This window comes from Taudactylus pleione, unplaced genomic scaffold (genome assembly GCF_031769625.1).
Source record: "Taudactylus pleione unplaced genomic scaffold, aTauple2 ptg000015l, whole genome shotgun sequence".
Lineage (NCBI taxonomy): Eukaryota > Metazoa > Chordata > Amphibia > Anura > Myobatrachidae > Taudactylus > Taudactylus pleione.
In genome coordinates, this window is record NW_028284417.1 from 8077028 (window position 1) to 8102322 (window position 25295).

The window sequence follows — 25295 nt, forward strand, 5'->3', positions numbered from 1 at the left end:
CGGAAGAAGCAAGAAAAGGAACCAATGTGAACCTGCCAACGTATTCTATTGTATTGCTTATCCCAGTACGGGTATATATGTGAGTGCTCTGAAACAAGATGCCAGTCTGCAGTGTTCCTGTTTAGAAACAGACAAATCTCAGGTGCACAACTCCAAATAATTGATAATATATAAATGCAATATAATTTTGCAATCAATAGAGGTTTTTAGCATAATCTTGACCAAGGTTATGGGCCTACCCACCATATCCAGGTAACCTCTTTAGGGTAGGTCCCTACCATACTAGGGTTCAAATCCAGAGTGCAGGACACCCCCTAAACTAGCCCAGGCAAGCTGCCCCAGGGCACCGCCATAGTAAGAAAAGTGCAGTGCAAAAGGGATAGTTAAGAGCAGCCACAGCTGCATATAGAGAATGAAAATAAAAAGGTGAAGTACATGTATAATAAACAAACAGTGAAGGGTTAAAATGTATTATAAAAGAAAAATGTGTTATAATGCGGTGCCCTGAGACAGATCAACCAAAGCAATCCAGGGGGACCCACGCCCCAAAAATGAACCAAAGTTGCACTACAGTATATAACTTGTAGGACTTACCTAGAATTGTGCCTAATACTAGTGTGCATTAACATTACCAGACTCCATGCTTTTAAACCAATAAGGAAGGGGTGCTAATCCAGGCTGAGGGCATCTCCTTTCCCTCAGGTGTGCAATAAAGCACATTAAATGGAGTACATATATTATGCAGTGGGAAGGTGAACACAATCAGGCTGTTAGAGGCTGGGTTGAGTCTTTGCACTGACCTATGAATTGTACCGTAACGGAAGAAGCAAGAAAAGGAACCGATGTGAACCTGCCAACGTATTCTATTGTATTGCTTATCCCAGTACGGGTATATATGTGAGTGCTCTGAAACAAGATGCCAGTCTGCATTGTTCATGTTTATGCTGTCGGCGGAGGTCTCAATCTTGATGCCAGTATCTGGTCCCAGAGCGCACGCGTATGTATTGACTGTACCTTATGACCTAAATATTTGTACAATTTATTCTGCGCTTATTGTTAGTTCATAGCGTGGTAACATCTGTACTTTTACCTGAATAATAATCTTTAGCGCGTTGGACCGCTATTCAACTGTCTTAAGAGTTTTATTAACGGTATAATTAAACACAACGCTAATTAGCTACATCTTGTGGATTTAGAAGGTATAGGCAGGTTTTGTCTTAGAGGTTCTAGGCAGGTGAATCTTAGAGGTTTATAGGCAGGAATGTACTAAAGGTTTATTTACGATTCAACACTCTGAAACCAATTGAGTGTCCTTGGCTGTGTGTTTGGGATCATTGTCTTGCTAAAATGTCCACCCTCCTTTCATCTTCAGCATCCTGGTCGATGGCAGCAGATTTTTATCAAGAATGTCTCGGTACATTTTTCCATTCATCCTTCCTTCAACCATACGAAATATGCCAGTACCGTATGCTGAAAAACAGCCCCACACCATGATGTTCCCACCTCCAAACTTCACTGTTGGTATGGTGTTTTTGGGGTGATGTGCAGTGCCATTTCTCTTCCAAACATGGTGTGTATTATGGCATCCAAAGAGTTCAATTTTGGTCTCATCTGACCAGACTATATTCTCCCAGTAATTCACAGGCTTGTCCAAATGTTGTGGAGCAAACTTTAAACAAAAACTTCAACATGCTTTTTCTTCAGCAATGGAGTCTTGCGTGGTGAGCGTGCATACAGGCCATGGTGGTTGAGTGCATTACTTATGGTTTTCTTGGAAACAATTGTACCAGCTAATTCCAGGTCTTTCTGAAGCTCTTGGACAACTCTTCTGATAATTCTTTTCACTCCTCTGTCAGAAATCTTGCGAGGAGCATGTGGTCATGGCCGGTTTATGGTGAAATTATGTTCTTTCCACTTCCGGTTTATGGCTCCAACAGTGCTCACTGGAACATTCAGAAGTTCAGAAATCCTTCTGTAACCAATGCCATCTGTATATGTTTTGCAACAATAAGGTTGCAAAAGGCTTGAGAGAGCTCTTTGCTTTTACCAATCATGAAACGTTTCTTGTGTGACACCTTGGTAATGAGACACCTTTTTATAGGCCATCAGTTGGGACTGAACCAGCTTATATTAATTTGCACTGAAAAGGGGTAGGATTGCTTTCGAATTACTGATAAGATTTCTTTTTGCACCTCCCTTTCTTCATGTGTTCAATACTTTTTCCCTGTGTCATTTCACATAAATTTATGGATATCTATGGTTTGATTTCTTTGCATGTGTGGATTGCATGGGTTGTTGCTGACAATTTCATTACAATAGCCCCATTATAAATATATTTACTGAGAAAAATGTTGGTGTTCAATACTATACAATATTTTACCCACTGTAAATATACAAGTGTGTCTCTGCGCTTATATCAACAAAAATAAAATATTACAAAGTGTGTAATCCAAAAAAAAAAAAACATCAATGACTGCAGTCAAATACGCATCACAAAAATAGAAAGTCACCTTTGATACAGTATAACAATAAAATTAAAATTGCCAGTCTGTAACCAAAAATAACCAAAATGTATAACAACCTTAAACTTAGGGGCGCCGTGATTCAAAAAAGTTTGGGAACCACTGCCCTAGTGCCTAACCCTAACCTCCACCCGGGGGTGACTAATGTTAACCCCCCCTTACCGCACCCTAAACCTCCCAGGGGGGGGGAGGGGACGTGCCTAACCCTAACCCACCCCTCCTAGGGGTGACTAACACTAACCTCCCCCCTAAAGCCTAACTCTAACCCCACTACGCTCCCTAAACCTAAGCTTCCCTCCCTGTGGCCAATACTAATGGTGGCCGTACTTACCTCATTCGGGCCGGCGTCCTTCGGCATTGGAATTAAGATAGGCGTCGGTAGTTCGACGCCCATCTTAAATTCCTTGTTGGGATTGAGACCGGCGTCTCATAACTACAACCCATTTCTCATACCTCACATCTCCTCCATTTCCTGTCCAGAAGATTTCAGAAATAGTTCACATAATAAATATAAACTGTAGTTACACATGCATTTGTTTTCTGTGGAGTAACAATTATTCCTAATATTCAAGTGGTATAACTATACAAGGATAATGGCATGATGATAATTCAGAGTACTCGATATGTACTAGAGTATTTCAGATATGTCTCTCATCATAAGAAAGAAAAGATATCCCAAACCGAGATTAGATTTTTTTTTCAGGATGTACTGTCTTCAATAAATAATCTTTCCCATAAATATTTATTTATGTAACCATCTTATTTTCTGGGTTGGGAGAAACATTAGAGATATATACTTTAGAAAAGACTGTCACGATACATCAGGATAGTCAGCGGACACAGGATCAAGCCCTCTGGGCAATAACTGGGTAACTTGGTGATGCTGGAGTAAGCCAGAACTGGACTATGACTTGACTGGAGCTGGAACAGACTGGAGTCAGACTTGGATGATACTGCACTGGTGTGCACTAGTACTGAATGTAGCTCTGGGGAGGGCACAAGACAAGATGCAATACTGTACTGACTAGATGTAGCGGTGCTAAAACTGGATCAAAAGGTCAGTGGATGTTGGCGGAAAGGGTCTATGCTGTTAGGCCCTGGTGCACTGGCCGGATGTGCAGATATAATACACACTGAACCAAGTAACTCACAGAAGATACAGGGGTTACTCACATAGCAGAGTTCATGATCACTGCAGCAGATTAGTTAAAGCTCTGCACCAGCACTTGCGGGAAGGCTGTGGTAAAGGGATGTAGTTAATAGACCGGCGATGCCGCTGGTCTAAATCCCGACTCCTCCTGCCCGACAAGGGAATCAAGATGAGGATTGAAATGCCGACGCCCATCTTAATCCAGATGCTGGACATCGACCCCCACCATCCCGATTGTCCTTGGAATGGTGGTGGGGGGGTTAGACACCCCTTGGGGGGGGGGGGGGGGGGGGAGGTCAGGGTTAGGCACCACCCCGGGAAAATTAGGTTTAGGGTGCGGCGGGGAGGGAGGGGGTTAGGCATTAGAATTAGGGAGGGGGGGAGAAAGGGGAGGGTAAGGTTACCTACCTATAGCTGTCGGGATTTAGGGGATTTTCCTGCAGGCCGATGCACGCTCCCCTAGCAGACTGCATTTTATAGCCGTGGCACCACAGAGGACAGCACTGGAAGCAGGGACTCTAGCAGCGGGCGTCAGGAACTTCCCACCTGCTGCGACCAGGACGCCAGTGTTGCCGGGCCTCGTAATTAACCACAGGGGTCCAGCACACCAACACCACCACTGGCAAAAACATGACCCATACGGGTATGGAGAAATAGGCGGAACGCAGGTACTGAGCCATATCGGATTCCGGATCTTATCTAGGACTCCCAGATGAGAAACTAAACACTTATGGACAGGATTATTAAAACTTCAGTATAAAAGCCCTTTAAAACATCCAAGTACCATGGTTCTAGGCCTGGGTTTGAGGATGGGTCATTTTAACCCTTCTACTTCCCATCTCTTAATTGATAAAAGGGCATTTAACTTGGCAATGATATTATGGGGATGAAAAACTGTAGAAACATATGGCAAAGGTTGTACCTATTATTACCTATTGGTAAATAGAAGCAATTTATTAGATTCATGTGGAGTTGCAGACAAATAGGCTTGAAATTGTTTCAAGGTTGCCTTTGAAGTTTAGAGTGAAGGGGACAATTCTATTCTCATCGATGTGCAGTTGTCATGCGCAGCTGCACACGGCATAGAGAATTACTGTAACCAAACACCACACATTCTCCTGTGTTCAAACCGCTTATCCAGCACTTCGAATCCATTGCTTCTAATGGACTTGCCCCATTAATGTATTATACTGGGAGGAGCTTTCAGTGAGTGCTTCTCTTGACAACATCTCTAGATGATCAGACACTTTTCTACAGTGCACTCCTGGGGGTTACTTTACTAAAGTTCGAGCGGACCCTATGCATTATTTCCCCCTGTAATTCCAGAACCAGGACAGGATCTGAGCATTAGTACAGTGGAAACCTATGCAATTTTTTCCCTGAACTTACACAACCAAGACTGGCTATGAAAAGTCCGGGGCTGGTTGTGTATTTAGGGGGGGGGAACCCCACGTTATTTAAAAAAACAAAAAACAGTAAAGCTGTCATCCACTGGCAGACCTCAAAACGACTGCACGATTAAGACATTGTAATCGTGCAGTCGTTTGTCAGTCTGTGATGTGCCTTCACTGAACAAGCAGTCGTTCAGTGTAGGCACATCAATCAGCTGCAAACAGATGATTGATCCAGCATGTTTGCCGATGATGGATGTCTAAATGACCAGCGGGAGCGTGCATCGCTGGTCGTTTTAGACATTTTTGCAAACGATTTAAGAACGATTGAACTATATTGTTATATTGCTCAACTTGTGGTCGGGCACCTTTACTGTTTCCAAGCTTGCTACAATAAGATACATGCAGACATCTCACTGATGTATGCATGTATATGTGTGAAAACGAACTGCTCATGCTGAAAACAAAAGAATGAAGCAGTTCTATTCATTTGGGGATTTGCAGTTCGAGTTTGCTTTTCATTCGATTTACAAATCGAATATTAGTAAATGAAGGGATCCTATTGTCCTCAAAGTGAAAACATTGATGTTATTCAGAAATTCAATTTCATTTGAAATTCATATTTCTGTTCGATTTGACATTCGATTTGGGCTTTAGTAAATCCTTTATTATAAATAATAAAAAAAAAAAAATACGTAATCGAATGCAAACATCGAACAGAGAACAAAATTGAACTTTAGTAAATTTACCCCTGATGATTGTGTATTTATACTTGGAAACACATTTTCTGATTTGCATCTGCCTTTTACTTGATATCAGTCGTAAATTAAACTTAGGGCTGCGTACAAAAATCCCTGAGTCTGGGACAAGATTGAGCAATGGAAACTCACCCCCCTCACGTCTACCTGAAATGACCACTTAAGTATATTAGAATATTTATAAAGTTTTATTTTGTAATAACAAAACCTGCCCCTGTTGTGGTTCAATTCACATCAAGAAACAAGGTGAATTCAAATGTATTATACAAACAAAAGATCAAGTGTCACAGGTTAGATGTATCATAATATGTCTTTGAAACACAACAATGATTGTGCTTCGAGTTACTAATAAAAGGCTTAAGATGCCCATCCACTAGGCGATGCGGGGACGCCGGCATGATTACGACGCCGTCGTCTCCCGTGGGGTGAAGTCTGGAGAGGTCTTCCTCCCGGGTCCTTGGCGGTGACGGGCAGAAGTCAGCAGGGCACTGGTCTCCGGCAGGCTGCAGGACCCCCTCCTCAGCGGCTCCCAGCTGCAGACATTCCATGGCAACAGCGTCCCTCTAGACAGGTGAGTGACAGCGCTCCCTCTCTTGGCACTCTGCTTTATGGTGGCGGGTTCATCCCCGAACATGGCAACCTGACGGCCGTCGTCAGGTTGACCGTCATGTTCGGGTGATGATAGATGTTAACCAGCGGGCGCACGCATCGCTAGTAGTTTTTAACCTTTTACTGCCCGATTTGCAGGCGATTACCAAGCAATGGAGCGATAACGACCGTTGTTTTTGCTCCATCGCTAGGTTTAGTCGCCTTGTGGATGGGCAGCATTAGCAAAGAAAAAGATTTTTCTCTTTTTTAGTGGCCCCTATCTTAATACAGGAAGCAGTAAAAGGGAAGATTCCAAACATAAAAATATTAAAGGGGTATATTTACTAAAGTGCGGGTTTTTACAAGTGGAGATGTTGCCCGTAACAACCAGATTCTACTTAAGTTATCTAGCACCTTCTAGAAGATAATAGCTAGAATCTGATTGGTTGCTATGGGCAACATCTCCACTTGTAAAAACCTGCAATTTAGTAAATAACCCCATAAGAATTATTTCAAACCATTGCAATAAACTTAAACTGATTACAGAAAGACATTCAATAACATAAACCGAGGGGATAGGGAAAGGAATGTACTATGGTATTTGTAATAGGACATTTGTACATAACCTTTGTATCACAGATCACTCTCTCTCCTCTGTAGAATGTTTCCCCCACTAGGGAACAATGCCACAATATACTCTGAATATTAACTCATGGAAGTTAAATATTTGTTTGTATTTTGACCCCTTTCTATAGAGAATTTAGCTTTTGTATGCTACCCAAGGGGTAGGTAACTGTGGCAATCCATTTGCTGGTGGACTACACATACCAGCATGCCACAATTTCTGCATACCCTAATAGCGGAACTGTGGCAAGGCATGCTGGGAGGTGAAGTTCCACAGCAGCTAGAGTGCCACAGGCTGCCTAACCCTATTCACATGGCTTATATCTATAAAAGATACCACAATCTAAAGCTGGGTACACACTTATGGTGCATACACACGATCAGATTTTTCCTTCAGATATGAACGATAACGATTTAAAAATCGTTCAGTCGTTCATATCTGAAGGAAAATCTGACATATCTGACATGCCTGAACGATGGACGATCAACGATGCGCGTTCCCGTTTGTCAGATAACGATATCTGACATCTGATGGGTTTGCAGTCAGACTTGGACGATTCCATTCATTTTAATGCAGTCAAAAATCGTTCAATCGTTCAAAACTTTGGTAAAATCGTTCATCTCACAAATCTGACAAATCTGACCGTGTGTATGCTCCATAAGAGATATTTTAGACGATTTGAGGATTTCCAATGGATTGGAATGATAAATCTTGCAGTGTGTACCCACTATGTCGGGCAGTGCGTGCTCCTGCGGGGTTATCAGGTTGGCCCTACATGCTGCTCAATGTGACAATGCGGCAGGCAACCCCATGCAGTGGAATGCAGCAGGGGCGAACATATCGGGCACCGCATCGTCTGTTGTGTACTAGCCGCCCAATATGTCAGCCCATCAGGTGTGGGGAGGGGGGGGTCGCCCATCAAATCACTGGGTACACAATTTGTTTAGTGTGTATCCAGCTTTAGCTTCGATCTACACAGGAGCACATTATGTTGCTCCCAACTACCTCTACAACTTCAGTTGTCAAACTATTAAAGTAAAGTGAACTGAATATACAAATTTGCATATTTAAAAATATATTTAAGACATTCACATTGCTATCACAATTTGAAAAATTTAGATATTTCAAAAAAGTGATTGTGACTGGAAATTTACTTTCTACAAAAAAGTACATTGCCTGTCAGTATTCCACTGAAGTACAGCCATTAAGCAGCCTTTAGCCACCTTTATCTTGCAGTGGACTATAAACGCAAGTATAGGCCACTATTTATTAAAAATTGTGGTGAAGCCCCATAAATAAATGCTTATAGCAGCAATAAAAATGTTTTTTTCAAGACTATGAGGGGAATTCAATTAGAGGTGAAAAGCCATATTCGGCCGTTTTTTTTTGAAAAATTCGCCTAAAAAAAAATTAGCCAAATTCAATTCCAGGACAATTTCGCCTAAGTGGAAACAATTCTCCAAAAATGATTCTACAAACAATAGCTGGTGAAAAGAAATGCAAAATCTTTATTTTGGGGTGCAAACGTGGGGAAACAACTCAGACCCCTTGGGACAGCCCCCCCCAAAGGACAAATACGCAAAAAATACAGAACTAAAACCTAAGAACACCCCGAAAAAGACATGTCATTTTTGGGGTGTAAATTTAAAAAGTGGGGGGATAAACATTAAAAGTAGCGAAAAAGACTTCTTGGGGGTCCACAAGTATGGCTCAGGTGTTTTTGGGATTGCAGGTGCATGCAGAAGGTGGATTTTTCACATTTTTTAAAAGTTCACTTTAGAGACATAAAAACATGCTAGCACCCATTTTCAAGCACCCCAAATTTGACAGGACTACTTATTTTCACCAAAAAATACAGCTTTATGCCATTCTTCACCACTTTTACAGAAACGCTAATAGCAAACAATTTACACAACTTAAGTACACAAAATAGTTTTATTAGGGCTATTAGTACACATTTATATTGATTCCCTATGTTAGTGCATCTTTTTCTGGGGTACAGACTGATTTCCCCAAATCTTTCAGTACTTTTCACCTGTTCCGCATTCGCCTATTTCCGTGTTCGCCTGTTTTGCAATTGAATTAGGCGAAAAGCGGGGACGAGCACGGAATAAATTCGCCTCTGAAACAGGCGAATGAAGCGAACAGTCGGACAGGCGAAAACTTCGCCTCTAATTGAATATGGCTCTATGTATTAATCTGCAGTAGTCATGAAATATTCTGGTAAGAGCTAGAAGTAAAGTGATTGATAAGGTAAGCTCTTTACTTATTAACTTATATATAGAGCGCCAGCACATTCTGTTGCGAACACAATTTTTAGCAAAACAGTAATAAAACAAGACTGGGTAATAAAGATAAGAGGGTCCTGCTTGCAAGCTTACAATCTATAGGCAATTCGGAATTAGATACATGAGGATAAGTGCTACATACAGATGTGTCCACATGCATCTATTCTTCATGCGCTACCTGAATCTGCAAGGCCTTGGTCTTGTCCAGAGGAAGGATCGTGCAGAAAAACTGGTGAGGAGGTCTGTAACGAAAGGAGAGGGCGTACCCCTGAGAGACCACTTTTACCAAAGCATCCTTGGTGGTGTGGCACCAGTACTGGACGAACTGAAGAAGTCTGCCTCCCACCCTGGGATCCCCTAGAGGAAGGCCCTTCCCATCAGGCTGAGGGTTTATCCTCTGGCTTGGAAGAAGGGCCTCTGGAGCTCCAGGCCTGTTTCTTAGGTTTAGAGGTCGACTTGGCTGCCGATTGCCTAGGGAAATACTGACCTTTGGGATTTCCCTGAGAACGAAAGGACCGAAATGCAGAGGTCCTAGCCTTTGAAGGCGCAGCTGCCGATGGCAGAAAGGCTGATTTAGACTTTGCTAGGGTGTCTACAATTTTGTCCAGGTCTGGGCCAAATAAAATATCCCCATTGAAGGGCAAGGCATCCAGGCCCTTTTTGGAATCAGCATCCGCCCTCCAGGAGCATAACCACAAAGAGCGGCGAGCCGACACGGCTGCAGCAGACATTCTGGAGGTTAGTAGACTGGCATCCAAAGCCGCCTCGCCAATATATGCAGCTGCATCTCTCATTTGGCTCACTAAGGCTCTTTGAGCCTCAGGAGCCTCCTCAGGGAAAGTATCCTCCAGCACATTGACCCAGCTCTCAATGGCCTTAGCCACCCAAGAGATAGCCATGGACGGACGGGCCACAGCCCCCAAGAAAGAATAAATCGATTTCAGGCACGTCTCCACCTTCCTGTCCGTGGAACCTTTCAAGGATGAAATGGAAGGCATAGGCAGTGTAGCACTCTTGATTAAGCGAGTAACACTTTCCCACTTTTTGCAATGACCTGCAGGAAACGGATAACTTGAAGCTAAACGTTTCTGCGGCCGAAACCTCTTACTAGGCCAGTGGTGGCTAACCTTGACACTCCAGATGTTGTGGAACTACATATCGCAGCATGCCTTGCCAGTTTGGGCATGCCCTAATAGCAAAATGGTAGCAGTGCATGCTGGGATATGTAGTTCCACAACATCTGGAGTGTCAAGGTTAGCCACCAAGGCACTAGGCGATTGCCAGGCCTCCGCCATGTGATCTGTCAGCTGGTCAGAGAAAGGAAAAACTGCCGAAGCCACTTTTGCCTGTTTCAAATTTGGGTATTTGGATTAAGGGGCCGGAACGTCATCCTCTATGTTAAGAATGGATCGAAACGCCCTAACCAATGCTGGCACAAGAAGATTTAGGTTCCACCTCCCGGACAGGGGAATCCGAATCAGACCCCTCAGACATTTCCCCATCATCCGAAGACGCATCCGTGTCTGAGAGCTCTGTAGACTGGGATGACATAATTGGGTGTTTATACGACTTCTGAGGTTTTTCACTCCGCAGCATAGTTTGAAAGGCCGTAGATGAGACCACCAAACTCTGGAATGAACTAGAGAACACATCCACCCAAGGTGGCTGGCCAAGTTGCGGAAGTCCGTTGAAAGGAATAACAGACTTTTGAGGCACCAGAGGAGACTGCATATAAAGCGGTAACCCCTGATAGGGAGCAACAGTCTGGGGCCCAGGAGTAGACTGCAATAATTGCGGGATACCCTGAGAGGGGAGGATGGCTGATTGCAACCCCATATGGGGAGAACAGCCGGAACCGCCAGGTGATCTGCAATGGAGGCCAACACCTGAGAAAACACAGCCCAAGGAGGGTCCTGACCCATTGTTGGGGGTTTGCAGGACCAGGTGACTGATAGCACCTCACACATAGTCCATTTTGAAGTAAATCCTCCTTACCAACCCCCACAGAACAAGAGAGAGAATATAAATAAAAATATAATGGGAAGTCTGGGAGCACCGAACTGGGGAACCCACAAACATGCAACACACAGGTCCACTAATATAGTACCGTGTAGCATACAACTGTATGTGATGGACCGCACATATACTTGAATTTATATAAGCGAGATCAAAGAAGAAAAAAAATAAAAACCTTCCTAAACACACCTGTCAGGACTGTAGGAAAAGGACAGGGATAGGTATAGACTGACAGTATTCAGAAATGAAGACAGTCAGCACTAGCAAAAATCACATACCATGCAGAAAGTAATACTCACTGCACCTTGCCACTACAATCAACCTGCATAGAACCAGTGTCTGGGAGGGCTATAGTGCTGCATACACTGTCCCTGCAGGGGAGAGGTATACAGGGGAACCTCTCCCCTGCAGAGGTCCAAAGCCTGGGAGATCTGCGCTGCCACTATGAGAAAAGATGGCCGCCGGAGACCTCAGGAGGGGGTGTGGCCATAGGAGGAGAGCAGACCCAAGCGGAAAGGCACCCTGAGCTTAAGGGAGGAGCCGCTAAACAGGGAAGGCTGCCTACAGTGGCTGGCTATTAACCCCCGGAACCCCAGCGCCCGCTGCCATTAAAGTTCACTGGTGGTCTAGTGGGTACGCGGGATATGGGAGGGGGGCCGCCAGAGACCGGAAGCAACAGACTGCATAATAAAAATTGACAGTCAAAGTAAAAGCAAACTATGAACTCAAATAATAAAAATGAGCTTAGGGGCTGCTAATCAGCCCCCCCTCCCCTGCGCAAACAGTGACCTGACTCCGGCCGGGCACCAACTTAAACTTAGGTGCCTGTGGCCCGGGGGCAGGGTGTAGAGGAGGATGGACCCAGTGCATCCTGGGAGCTAAAGCTTTAACTGCGTGGTGCCCGTGAATCCAGATCCAGCTATATCCCAAGGTCAACCCTGTTGACCCCCTATGGACCCTGAAGAAGAAATAGACTTTAGTCACTTTTAATAGCTCATTTTCATTACACATACTCATTTATAAAAAAAAAAAAAAAAAAGAGAGCTTTCTTTTTAAAGGGGGCTTTGAAGACTTCGGGGAGGAAGTTTTGATCAATTGCCAGGTTTCTCCTATTAGCACAAATACATGGAACAAAGCAAAAAAAAAAAAAAAACTTTGCACCTTGGCAAAACCATGTGGCACTGCAGCTGAGGCATATGTAATATGTGCAGAGAGATTAAAGCTGGGTATACACCTTAATGATGCACTGATCAGTCCTCCTCCTGATGGTGCGGTCGTGTATCCCGGCATACTAAACATTGTGCAACTATATCGCATCGTCCCATCTGATGTTCAGCACATCAGATGGTGTGATGCCAAGAACTATGTGTACAAACGACAGATTGGAGTACACAATGGTCGCAGGTATCATGATTGCATGAAAAATCAAGTAGCGTATACCCAGCTTTTAGAATTGAGAGAGGCGTGTCCAAACTCAAATCTAACTTGCAGTGTAAATATAAAGCTGGAGAGGTAGCGCTTTCTCCCAAAACAGTGTTACCTCAATTGTTCACAGGATATATATACGTTGCGCTGGCTAGTTTCCATATAAGAACTGAGCCAGGAGTGTGCAATGAATACAATAAAAAACATTTATTTCAAAGGAAAAATTAAAAACATAACTTATAAAACCTAATTTAAAAAAATATATAATATATTCTATATAGCCACTGCAGTGATCCACTGGACACAATATAACAATAAACGCTGTTCATGAGACAGTGATCAAAATGTATCACACAATTAAGAAACAGAATATTTATAAGCATGTATCCCTCTAGATTTTTTTCTTTATGAGACTTAATTCTGCAGTGTGTCCAGTTTGCAGTGTATGCTGTCAATTGACAGGTAAAAATTAACTCTTTTGTATATAGAAATGGTCTTCCTTATAAAAACTTGTGGTTTATGAATGGACCATAATTAGCAGACCTTTTTAAACTGATTCATATGTTCACAGTTACCGCAAATTATACAAAATTACAGGTTGTCCGGACAACAAAGTTTATACCTGGCAGTATAAATGTCTGCAGACCACCTCAGTCACTCACCGGTTTGCTCGCTGCAAACAGTAGATTGCGGTAATGATCAGCGTGAACCATGTCGCATTAAACCAAAACTGTCTTATCATTCAGCATATCCAGTGTGCTGTGGGAGCTGACAAATACCTCTTTTCCCACCAAAAACCCAGGTCCGACCTGGGTTTTCAGACATGGTTCCAACCCAGGTCAGACACCGTTTACAAAGCACCATCGATCTGGGTTATTCTCAGGTCAGCCCCAGTCACACTGAACCTGGGTCTGCCCTGCTAACTTGAAGTCATAAAATGTGGGAGGTGACTGCTCCACAACCACCATTGCCAGGTCACTTGACCCAGGTTATTTTTCAGGGACTCTTTTACACTGAGCTCCGACATGGGTAGACCCAGCGAAAACCCAGGCTTTTGTGCTGGTGTAAAAGGGGTAATAGTCTGTAGGTTCACCTGCTGTTGGCATTCAATGTTAGAGCCCGTGCCAGACATAGCGGTATTACCGGTGAATGTCCAGCATGTAGCGGTGCCCTACTCCCGATGTCACTTGGAGAGACTAGGGAGGAGTGTGGCAGCCCAGCGGTGTTGTAGGTGGTCCACGTCCTATGTACCCATGTTTATAACGTGTTTCCCCATATAGCATACCTCTCAATTTCCTGTTCTAAAGGATTACACATTCCTTCTTTTTTGGCATCACGTGAAATACATTTTTTCTTTTAAAAATAAAGCTATTCAGTAATTGTGGGCTTTCATGCAAAAATAACCAGTATTTTACCCTGCATGCAAAAACTAAATATAGATGCACCCCTTGCACTGCAGGATGGTTTGTTCAAGATACAAAGTTACTTGCTTTTTTTTGCTTTGCTCCCACCTCAAAATCAGGCCCATAGTGTGTGCCCGAACTCCAAGGCTCTATATGCATGCTGTACCTACTGTATACTGTGGACTGGTCTATTGATCTCAAACAAGGCTCGACACTGGGACCAAAACATTGACAATAATTAACATCATGTGCTCATATGAGTTGTTTCAAGTTTTTCCTGTGAAGATAATGGGAGTGTCCTTTCTACTCTTATAAATAAGTCTACTAAATGAATGTCCCTGATATGCGCAATGAGAGCCGGATGGTGTTGTGCACATGCCCCAGCACCCAACAATGGAAAACACACAGTTACCACAACCACAACCCTGTGCCAGCTTACTCAATCAGGGTTTGTACACTGTAACACAGCATGTGATGTGCAATGCGGGTGTACAGAGTCATTAAAGAAATGGGGAGAGCATACAGGAAATCAGTTGGTGGGTGAGGGGAGAAAGAAGGGTTAAAGAGCTGGGTTTGGGGGAGGAGATGGAGCATAGGGATGGGGAGAAGAGAAAGGGAAAGAGGGATACAGGGACAGAGGGAGGTAGAGAGAGATGGAATAAAATCGGTAGACAAAGAATAAGAGAGGGGGTCACGGAGAGAGATGGGAAAGTGGGGGAATTGAGAGGGACCTGGGAACAGCAGTAAGCGACCCAATGAAAATACCTGTGTGCGTATAAGAAAAAACACACATGGACTCATATACATATATATATTCCATATCATATAGTGCATCTGTATATATTTTTATTTTATTGTTACGGTTTGGGTGGCAAAGTGGTTAGCATAATTGTCTCAGAGCCCTGAGGTCAGAAGTTTAATTCCTGAACAAGGCCCCCAAACAGTGCATGTTTTCTAGTTCTCCTCACAGAATCACAAGTGAAATAATTAGCTCCACCTGTGGATCTTTTAAAATGTGTCAGTGAATAATGAATACACCTGCTGGGTAACCTGGAAAACAGGAATTGTGTAGGGTCCTGAGGACAGAGTTTGAGGACCACTGTACTAATAGGTCAATTGACTTCTGACAAAAACAAGTAACCATAGTGTGTGTTTCCAATAGGGTAGTGGTTCTAGGGCACTTGCAGGATTGCCACTGGTTGGTGGTCAAGTACCAAATCAAATTATTATGGCTCATGTGATAGCAAAAACCAGTGCTGGTGGCTGCTAATCATAAACAATGTGAACAAAGAAATGCAACCCGGTCCACCAACACATAACTGAAACTATGGTAACAGGTAGGCACAATTTACTTCATTTATTCATTTTTGCAGCGTTTCTCCATAATAAACTTTTGGACTATGGGTGTCTTGGAAAGAATGCTGATGCTCTAGGGCGCCAAGATTCAAGAAAGTGTGGGAACCACTGTGATAGGTAATAGATTGCAAACTTGAGGAGCAAAGTCTGATGTGAACCCTCCAACATGACCTGTTACATAAGATACAAACCACTCTGCTCCTGGACTTCCCACCTAATTAATGTTTGCAGTCACCTGTGTTGAACTAGGTAATTGATAAGACAGGTGTTTCAGCACAGGTGGCTGCAATCATAAATTAAGAGGGAAGTCCAGGAGCAGAGCATTTTGTACCTAATGGAACGGGTCATGTTGGAGGGTCTGTGAATGACTTTAATATTCTCTGGAAAGTGCTGGATAATGTGCGTGCTATATAAATAACATACATAAAATGACTCAGTACTGGGCGTGGTGAAATAATTGTTCTGAGCATTCCCTATATAGCAATTTCGTTAAGGAATTTAAAAAACGAAGTGATGACAGTGCCATTAGTGCGACTGGGGAACTAGTAATCAGCTGCTGTGTGACAACACCCGGGTGAGCACTAGACCCACCTGCACAAATGCGCTCACCTACAGACTTACTATACCCCGATTTCCATACCCCAGCATCTGACGTTAGAGGGGCATGATTTACACCCCGACCAGCCTTATGCCCCCAGCACAGCCACCGATACCGATCAGCTCCCTCCCCCCGGGGTCCCTCCTGTACATACAGACAGTGACACCACACACAGCGCGGCCAGGCCTCACCTCAAACTCCCGGATGTTATTGGAGGTAACGAATATGCCGATCCCTATGGGGATAAATATGATGCCGATGACGAAGAAGGCCGGCAGCACGGTCCCGGCGGTGAGGATGGGCTGCCAAGCCGGAAGCCGCTGCTGCTTAAAAGCCGTGTTATCTGGCTTCTTACTCTTTACAGCCACTCCGGGGCCAACACCGGAGTGGTGCCCGTCCTCCTCCTTGTAGTTCATAGCCATTTGGTCTGTCCTCACCCGGTGTCACCAGCAGAGCGCAGCTGCCCACAGCTCAGTGCCCTGCTGCTGACTCCCTGACGTCACCAACGGGCGTGCCCCAACGCGGAAGCTGTGCTGCTGTATGCGCATGCGTCATTAGCAGGGTCCAGCGCACCTCAGTCAACGCTAGAGCTGCACACTGACGATGTAAACTCATTGCCTTCTCATCAGCTCCGCCATTATCGTGCAATGGCGGCAGCCATTTTCCCAAAGACATCTATTTGTTCATGTTCTAAGCCACTATTAGAGAAGAAAGGTTGTCAGATAACATACTGGATCATTTATTTACAGAAAGAGTAACAATACATAGAGCAGTCTCACACCAGACACCATGGGGAGTGAATTAATGAAAATTGAATCGGATTAGCGCATACTTGCCGACAGTTTTGCAACCCCCTTCGGGGTTCACTGGTTGTGAACTGTAATCTCTGACTAAAGTTATTGTGAATTTCAGGGCACAGAACTGTATATAAGCAGCACTGCACACCGAAGAAGTCAGCTTGTTCACTTCCTTCACTAACTCGTTATGGAGCTCAACCATACTTACCTACTCTCCCATAAGTTGCGGGAGGCTCCCGAATTTTTGGGGAGCCCTCCGCACCCCCAGAAGAGTATCCGGATCTCCCGCATCCCACCCACTTCCTAGTGAAGTGGGCAGGATAGGGAGATGATTGCCGGAAATCAAGGCATAATTGCCGTGAATCGCTGCTCAGTTTGGAGGGGACGGGCCAAAATGTTGTGAAAACGCGTCATTTAGCCTTGCCCCTCCTCGCACTCCAGTGATTTGCGGAAGTTTGCCGTGACGGGGCAGGGCCGAATGACATAGAAAACCGGCTCCACCTCCCAGAGTGGCCTTCTCTGTCTGCTCTCCGGGCATCTCCCGGGAGCAGATAGTAAATGTCAGCAAGTATGAGCTTAATAGAGGCCACTGGAGAGCCATGATCTCCTACAACTAGAAGAATGGTCTGCGACAGCAGGAGATTTTTACCCGACTGTGAGCTGCTTTTGGGTTGGAAGCACCATCCCGATCCACGGTGTTTGAGTTTGCAGAATTTCTGGTCCCTTGATGAGGAGCGCTGCGACCGACCTGTGTCCACCATCACTGATGATATCGTTGCTGCCGTGTGGGCCATAGTTGAGGTTGATACCAGGGTTACTGTGGCCCAGTTAGAGAAGGAGATAGGCATCTAATCGGTATCTATTATGGATACCTAATTAAAACCTCTATGCAATCCTGTCTATACCTTCTAAAATCCTGCCTATACCTTCTAAACTTGTCGCAATTTAGCATAATGAGTCGCACAGTAAATAAATGCTTTTAGACTTTGACTGTGGTTCCAAAGCACAAAAAGTTATTATTCAATATAAAAACAGATGGTTACACGCTGTGATCTAAAGACAATTAGCGCAAATAAATCATACAGACCCAAGATACAGTTGTTACACACGCACGCGCTCTGGACCCAGATACCGGCATCAGCAATAGAAATCTCTGTCAACAGCATAGTAAGAAGACTCAAGACTGGATTCAGAGGTCCTGATTCAGAGCCGGACGGGCTGAACGAGTGCTCGCTCTGAATCAGGGCGTTTTTTTTTTTTTTAATGGAGCGGCCTCCTGGCGAGCGGCCAGGATGTTGGTCAAGACCATCACGACCATCGGGCTTGCGACGAGACCCTTGTGGTAGGGTCTCGTGGCCGCAAGCTCCAGAGAGCTTTCGGCTCAAACAGAGCCGGAAGCTCTCCCACTGACATCACTTGTGATGTCAATGGGGCCGCCCTCAAACGGTAGGCATTCTCATGGGAATGCCTCCATCTGGACAGCCATCCCCCGGCCTGCCCACCAAAGGGGGCGTGCTGTCACTCAACATCGACAGCACGCCCCCTTTGGTGCGAGACCCGGAGCGACGGATTGCCTGTCGCTATCCGGGTCTCGCGCATGTGCACGACAGAGCCGGCTCCGTCGTGCGCATGCACTCTGGGCCACCATCAACCCGGTTGCGAGCGCTCAGCGCTTGCGACCGGGTCTGAATCGGGCCCAGAAAGCGCACATATATACTCTTTACAGGGATAGGCAATACAATAGACAAGTGTGTCATGATTCCATTGGTTCTTCTTAAAGGTGCTTTTGTTACATAGTTCATAGGTCAATTTGAATAGACACAAACAGCCTCCAATAACCCTTTGTGTCCTTTTTCTCGCTGCATGCTAATCTAAGCTGATAACATTACAGAGTACATTTTAATGTTCTAACTCTATAGTCCATAGTTTGCAGACGCATGTTGCGATCTTCTCACTGATGATACCGGAAATCTGTTGAGACATAGTGGATCAGTACAACACCAAACACGGTCTGCTTACCATGTACTAAACCTTAGATATCAAATAACCTTTATTACACAACATTAATAATTACTGCATAAACCTTGAATATTACACTTTGATGCTAGGGAACCTTTTATGTAAGTGTGCAGTGTGTAAGTATTGTGGAATTGGGAAAAGACGCTAGTTAGCGTTGTGCAACTATGTGTTTTGTGGAGTACACCATGGTATAAGTTTTGCAGGGATAATCAATTTATATGTATTAGTGGCTGTCTGTATTTATGTGGTGGGGACTTTTAACTTTCTATTGCGTGGGAATCGCACAGCGCTAAATAATAGCATCTCCGTATGAACTTATAATAGCGAGTTTCACTAAAATGGCGCTGGGTGGCCAGTCGCAAAATGACGTCTCATTGCCATTTGCAAAATGGGGTCGCCTCAATCTAATTTTAAACCGGTCCTGTATCAACCAATTATCCGGCTTCGACAGTCCACCCTTTGATAGCAAACAACATGCTATCATACTCTGATTTTAGAATTTACACTTACATTATGACATATTATTTAATCTTATATTATAGGATGGCACAAGGTGGTTCTTAAACCATCAATAATGTGTCTCTAGGAGGGGACATAAAACTACACCTATACGCACACCGCGGATCTAGAGAGATCATGGGAAAGATGTGGGGATGCACCAATCCTATAAAGGAAGTCTTGAGGGGGAATAGGGACTTACATTATTTAAGATGTTTTAAAATAACATTTTAATAACACATTTTATGCATGTCTAAATCTTATATGTTATACGATGGTACCTTCTAGTTCAGGGTTGTAATGCAGTTCTACATTTACCTCAGTATTCATATTGTTACTACTGACCACCATCATAATTTCATTCTTCCGGTTTACCTTATCTTTACATTTTCCACATTTCTACACAGTAGGAACACACCTAACACATAAGCCAATTACTATGATGACAAGCAGTATGAGGATCAGGAGTTTACCTATGCTCGCAATTATTTCCTGGACCCACTCTCCTAGACTTGAGAACCATTTCACTGGGTTCAACCATGAAACCCATTCCTCTACCTTCTCCTCTACTTCAGCCACTGAAGCATTATGGTTCTTTCGAAATTCCCATTTTAGCTGCAGAATTTCATCCATCTACCGGTCTATTACCTCCTTGGGATCGCTGGTATAGTTTGTAATGTAAGTGCAAAACTTTACTCCAAATTGGGTGGCCAAAGTTAAGCAATTCCCTCCAGTGACAGCTGTTAAATAATTTAACACTAGTCTGTGTTGCACCAGTTCTTTCTTGTACGCTAGCAACTCCCTACCTGTATACCTGAATGTGTCATCATACATCTCGGTGATATTATCTATTAATTTAGCAAGATCTTGGATATATCTAAAATTTAGTGTACCCCGAGCAATCCTGGTGGGATACAGTGCTACCAAAACTTGAAAGCCAGTTGTCTCACTAATTAACTGTGTGGCTTTATGCACATCTCCAGGTATCATATTTCTTTTGCCTCTGTGTTCATACTGTGTGTGAAGATATGATGATGGTGTGTTTTTATGAATACCAAGCATTTCACCATGTGTTAGGGTCATAACCTGTAGGACTACTCTTCCCAGGTAACACAAACCTTCGGAACTTGGAGAGAGCCACTTTTACGCTTTCCTTCCACATATAAAATATACATCATCGGGGAAAATGTAAGGAATAGTATGCATCATGATCATCAAACACATTTCCCTCACAAATGATCCTATCTCAGGTTCTCCCATCTGGCATATACATGTTTCTGGTTGTATAACCTTAGCACAGTACCCTTCTGATATTCTACCAATCATTTCTTTGGTGTTACTTATTGTGTATATTTATACCGGAAGTGTCTTCCACCTGACCTAATTTTGCTTAACAGTTTATAATTCATAGGCTCACGGTCAGCTCTTTGTGAGATGGTCATCGTCTGGTTATTCCCAGTCACTTCCCAACTTCCTGGTTCACTGGAGTTGGTGATGTTTAAACATATAAGTGTTTTATCTGCCTGGTACTGGTGGAGTTTAAAATGAGGTGGTTTGGTATTAAGAATTTTTCCATCCATTGTCTTCCCTTTTTGCAATTCTAAAATTTCAGAGATATTTAATGGGAATGGCACTAATCCTACATTATGCTGTCCTTGGGGCACTTGAGAGCACACCCAACAGTCAGTTTGGTTCAAAATTTTGCCCACCATGGTGTGATAATCCTCTAAAGGATACCCACCACAATACTGATTAAACTTGGGTTTACATCATTGGATGCATCTCTCATCAATTACGGACCCACAGAACTCACACATACAATAATCCTCAGACGATAGACCTTCACACTGTCTCCGAGTATCCAAAATAGCAGATCTCTTAACAATTACTGTACTAAGATTGGTCAAACACTTCCCTGATTGGCATAGCACTCCTCCTTTCGACTCCACTCCATCAATACTGCCATCAGCTCCCATCTCCTCTATCGGTCCCCCATCACAGAAACCAGAAATCCCCGAACAAATCAGGATGATGGAAACTCTGGAAGAGAATATAAAAATGAACACAGCAGACCAGTCCATTGCCGCAGCAAGGACCTGCAAATTTCTTTAGCACAGATATCTCACTGCAACCTTTTAACCCTCCCGGAACAAGCTCACGATCAACAGGTCCATGTTATCATCCTCGTCTCCGCCTTGTTTCTCCACCGGTTGATTAACCTTATTGAGGTGAGTGGAATGGACCCAGGTATCTCTCTCGGCCACCTTCAAAGATGTGGTACTCGTCAGCAATGCCTGATATGGACCTTCCCAATGGTCAGTCAAAACAACCTGAACGCAAGAAATTTCTGATCATAACATATTCTCCAGGTTCAACATCATGACAGTTTGTTTCAGGCATATCATGGGACAACAATTTCAGTTTCTGCTGTTGCTGTTTTAACTGTTTACTCATTGTTATAAGATACCTTACAGTTACCTCGTTGTTACCTTTCAAATCTTCCTGCAGACTTATAATCAAATGAGGTTGTCTACCAAACAGTATTTCAAAGGGGGACAGATTTAGAGGGGGTCTAGGAGTGGTCCTTATGCTATGTAGGGCCAACGGTAATACTTCTGGCCATCCTAGTCCAGTCTCTGCCATGATCTTACTTAATTTATTTTTATTAGTACTGTTCATCCTTTCCACCTTGGCACTGGCTTGCGGTCGGTAGGGGGTATAAAGTTGACTATTAATACCCATCAGTTTACACATATTTTGAAAAACATCACCTGTGAAATGAGTACCCCTATCACTCTCGATAATTTTAGGGATACCGTATCTGCACACAAACTCCTGAACAATTTTCTTGGCAGTAAACGCAGCAGTATTAGTGGCAGCTGGGTATGCCTCAACTCAATTGGAAAACACATCAGTGCACACTAATACATACTTGAGATTCCTGCAGGGTGGTAATTGGATGAAATCAATTTGTATTACCTGGAAAGGTCAGTCAGTTGGAGGAATGTGGGATGGTTCGGTAGGGATCGTTTTCCCAATGTTGTTCCTCAAGCAGGTCAGACAGGACATTGCTCCCTTTTCCGCTTGAGAAGAAAAACCCGGTGCGCACCAGTATGCTCTCACCAATTTACACATACCTTGCTTTCCCAGATGAGTCAGACCTTGCGCTGCCTCAGCCAGGCTTCGGTAGTATGCTTTGGGAGCCACTGGCTTACCTTGTCCATCTCTCCAGAGTCCAGAGGACTCTTGCCCACATCCCTTGGACCTCCAGACTGACTTTTCCTGGATAGAACACAAATTTTGCATCTCAATTAATTTCAGCATATCAGTTGTTTGAAAAGTCATAATTTGTTCAGTTGGCACATTCATTTTTAACCCTGCTGCCCATTTTGCAGCTTTGTCTGCCCTGTTGTTGCCCAGTGACACCAGATCATCCTCACATGTATGGGCTTTACACTTAATTACTGCCACTGCCTTTGGCAATTGGATTGCTGTTAATAGTCCTTTTATATGTTTGGAATGTGCATTTGGTGTGCCTGCTGCTGTCATAAACTTTCTCAGACACCATAAGGCACCGAAATCGTGTACTACACTGAAGGCGTACCTAGAGTCAGTGTAGATATTAGCAGATTTACCTTCCGCTAATTCACACGCTCTCTTTAGTGCCACCAGTTCCGCCACTTGGGCCGAGTGTGGTGGGCCTAAAGGTTCAGCTTCTATAATGTCCTCATCATTTACCATAGCATAACATGTACATAACTCTCCAGTGTCAGTTTGTCTATGACAACTCCCATCCGTGTAAAATGTCACATCTACATTTTCTAAAGGTGTATCCCGTATGTCAGGTCTTGCAGTAAAAGCTTGATTCAGATATTCCATACAATCATGTGCATCAATATACCTGCAGAACTCACCTGTTGCCAGCGGCTCACCTATCTCCACCCTTTGAGCATCAGGTTGCATATATGGTAAATACGTAGCTGGGTTTAACACACTGCTCCTTTTGATGGTGATGTTTGCAGGTGCTATTAAGGCTAGTTCCTATTTTGTGAATCTAGCTGAGGAGACATGTCTGGTTTGGGCAGAGTTTAGCAAAGCAGATACAGCATGGGGAGTATTGACAATCATATCATGGCCTAGTACCACATCCTCACTCTTACTGACCAATAGAGCAGTTGCTGCTACACTTCTTAAACACGTTGGGAGTGATCTTGCCACAGTGTCCAATTGTGCACTGTAGTATACTACGGGCCTACTGGCCTCACCATGTTTTTGTGTGAGGACACCTGCTGCACAACCATCGGCTTCCGTACAATACAAATCAAAAGGTTTTTCATAATCAGGTATTCCCAATGCAGGTGCTCTTCTCAGACTATCCCTAAGATTAAGGAAAGCTTGCTCTGATTCCTCTATGTGTATGACATGATAGGGCTTTGAGGAAGAGACTAAGGGTCTGATTCAGAGCCGGACGCTCTGAAAGAGCGCTCGCTCTGAATCAGGGTTTTTTTTTTTTCTTGGAGCGGCCAGGTTGATGGTCACTATGGTCAAGACCATCGCGACCATCGGACTTGTGAAGAGACCCTTGTGGTAGGATCTCGTGGCCGCAAGTCCCAGAGAGCTTTCGGCTCTAATAGAGCCAGAAGCTCTCCCACTGACATCACTGGTGATGTCAGTGGGGCCGCCCACAAATGGCAAGCATTCGCTTGGGAACACCTCCATTTGTGAAGCCACCCCCCGGCCACGCCTACCAAACGGGGTGAGCTGTCACTCACCATCGACAGCTCACCCCCTTTGGTGCAAGACCCGGAGTGACAGAGCATCCATCGCTAGCCGGGTCTCGTGCATGCGCACGACGGAGCCGGCTCCATTGTGCGCATGCCCAGTAGGCAAACATCGACCCGGTTGTGAGCGCTCAGCGCTTGTGACCGGGTATGAAGTCCTGTTATGGCAAGGCCAAAATAGAAAAACCTGGGATCCACATTCTGCAGTATCCACACAGATACGAATTTGCTGTTGGTTCTGCAGCAGTGTCATGTTCTGTATGGCCTGGATTCTGTCATTTGTGAGATGTCGTAACCCCTGAGTTAGGCAGTGTCCCAAATATTTAACTCTGGACTGGCATGGCTGTAGTTTGTCCTTAGCAACCTTGTGTCCTGTTTACGAGAGATGAAGCAACAAAAGTTTAGTATCATTTAAACATGACATAAACAAATCAGAACATAACAATAAATTGTCCACATATTGTATTAGAACAGATCCATTGGCAGGTTGAAAAGATTGTGTAAGGCCTGGGAGAAGATACTGGGGCTGTCTATGAAACCCTGGGGCAATGGTGTCCATGTGTATTGTACACCCCTGTATGTGAAGACGAATAGGTACTGACAATCAGGATGAAGAGGTACAGAGAAGAAACCAGAACAGAGGTCAATGACAGTGAAATGGGTTGCATTTGGTGGGATCTGCATGAGAATGATAGCTGGATTTGGCACTACAGGAAATTGGCTCTCTACCACCTTATTAACCCCTCTAAGGTCTTGTACCAGCCTATAACCCCTCCCACCACTTTTTTTCACAGGAAAGATGGGACTGTTGGCTACACTAGTTGTATGAATTAAAATTAACTGCTGTAACAATGGCTCAATTATGGGATAAACCCCTAATTCTACCTCCTGTTTTAATGGGTACTGGGGAATTTTAGGAGCTTGCCTACCACTTTTTAGATTTATCATTACGGGACTTACGTTTGCCATTAATCCAGTGTCCTGTCCATCCTTGGTCCAAAGTGAATCTGGAATTTGGGATAACATTTGATCTACCTGAGATGAATTTTTACTTAAACCAATAGAGTGATACATTATCCT

At 44.0% G+C, this 25295-nt stretch overlaps 1 protein-coding gene across 1 annotated transcript in view; it reads right to left on the reverse strand.

Annotated features, from left to right (window-relative positions):
* Positions 1-16665, reverse strand: part of CDC50A (cell division cycle 50 P4-ATPase accessory subunit A) — a 60443-nt gene extending 43778 nt beyond the window's left edge. The window contains exon 1 of the mRNA XM_088471495.1: positions 16312-16665. Within this exon, the coding sequence (XP_088327621.1) occupies positions 16312-16542 (231 nt within the window). The 5' untranslated portion in view covers positions 16543-16665. The remainder of the gene's footprint in view (positions 1-16311) is intronic.
* Between the last annotated feature and the right edge of the window lie 8630 nt (positions 16666-25295).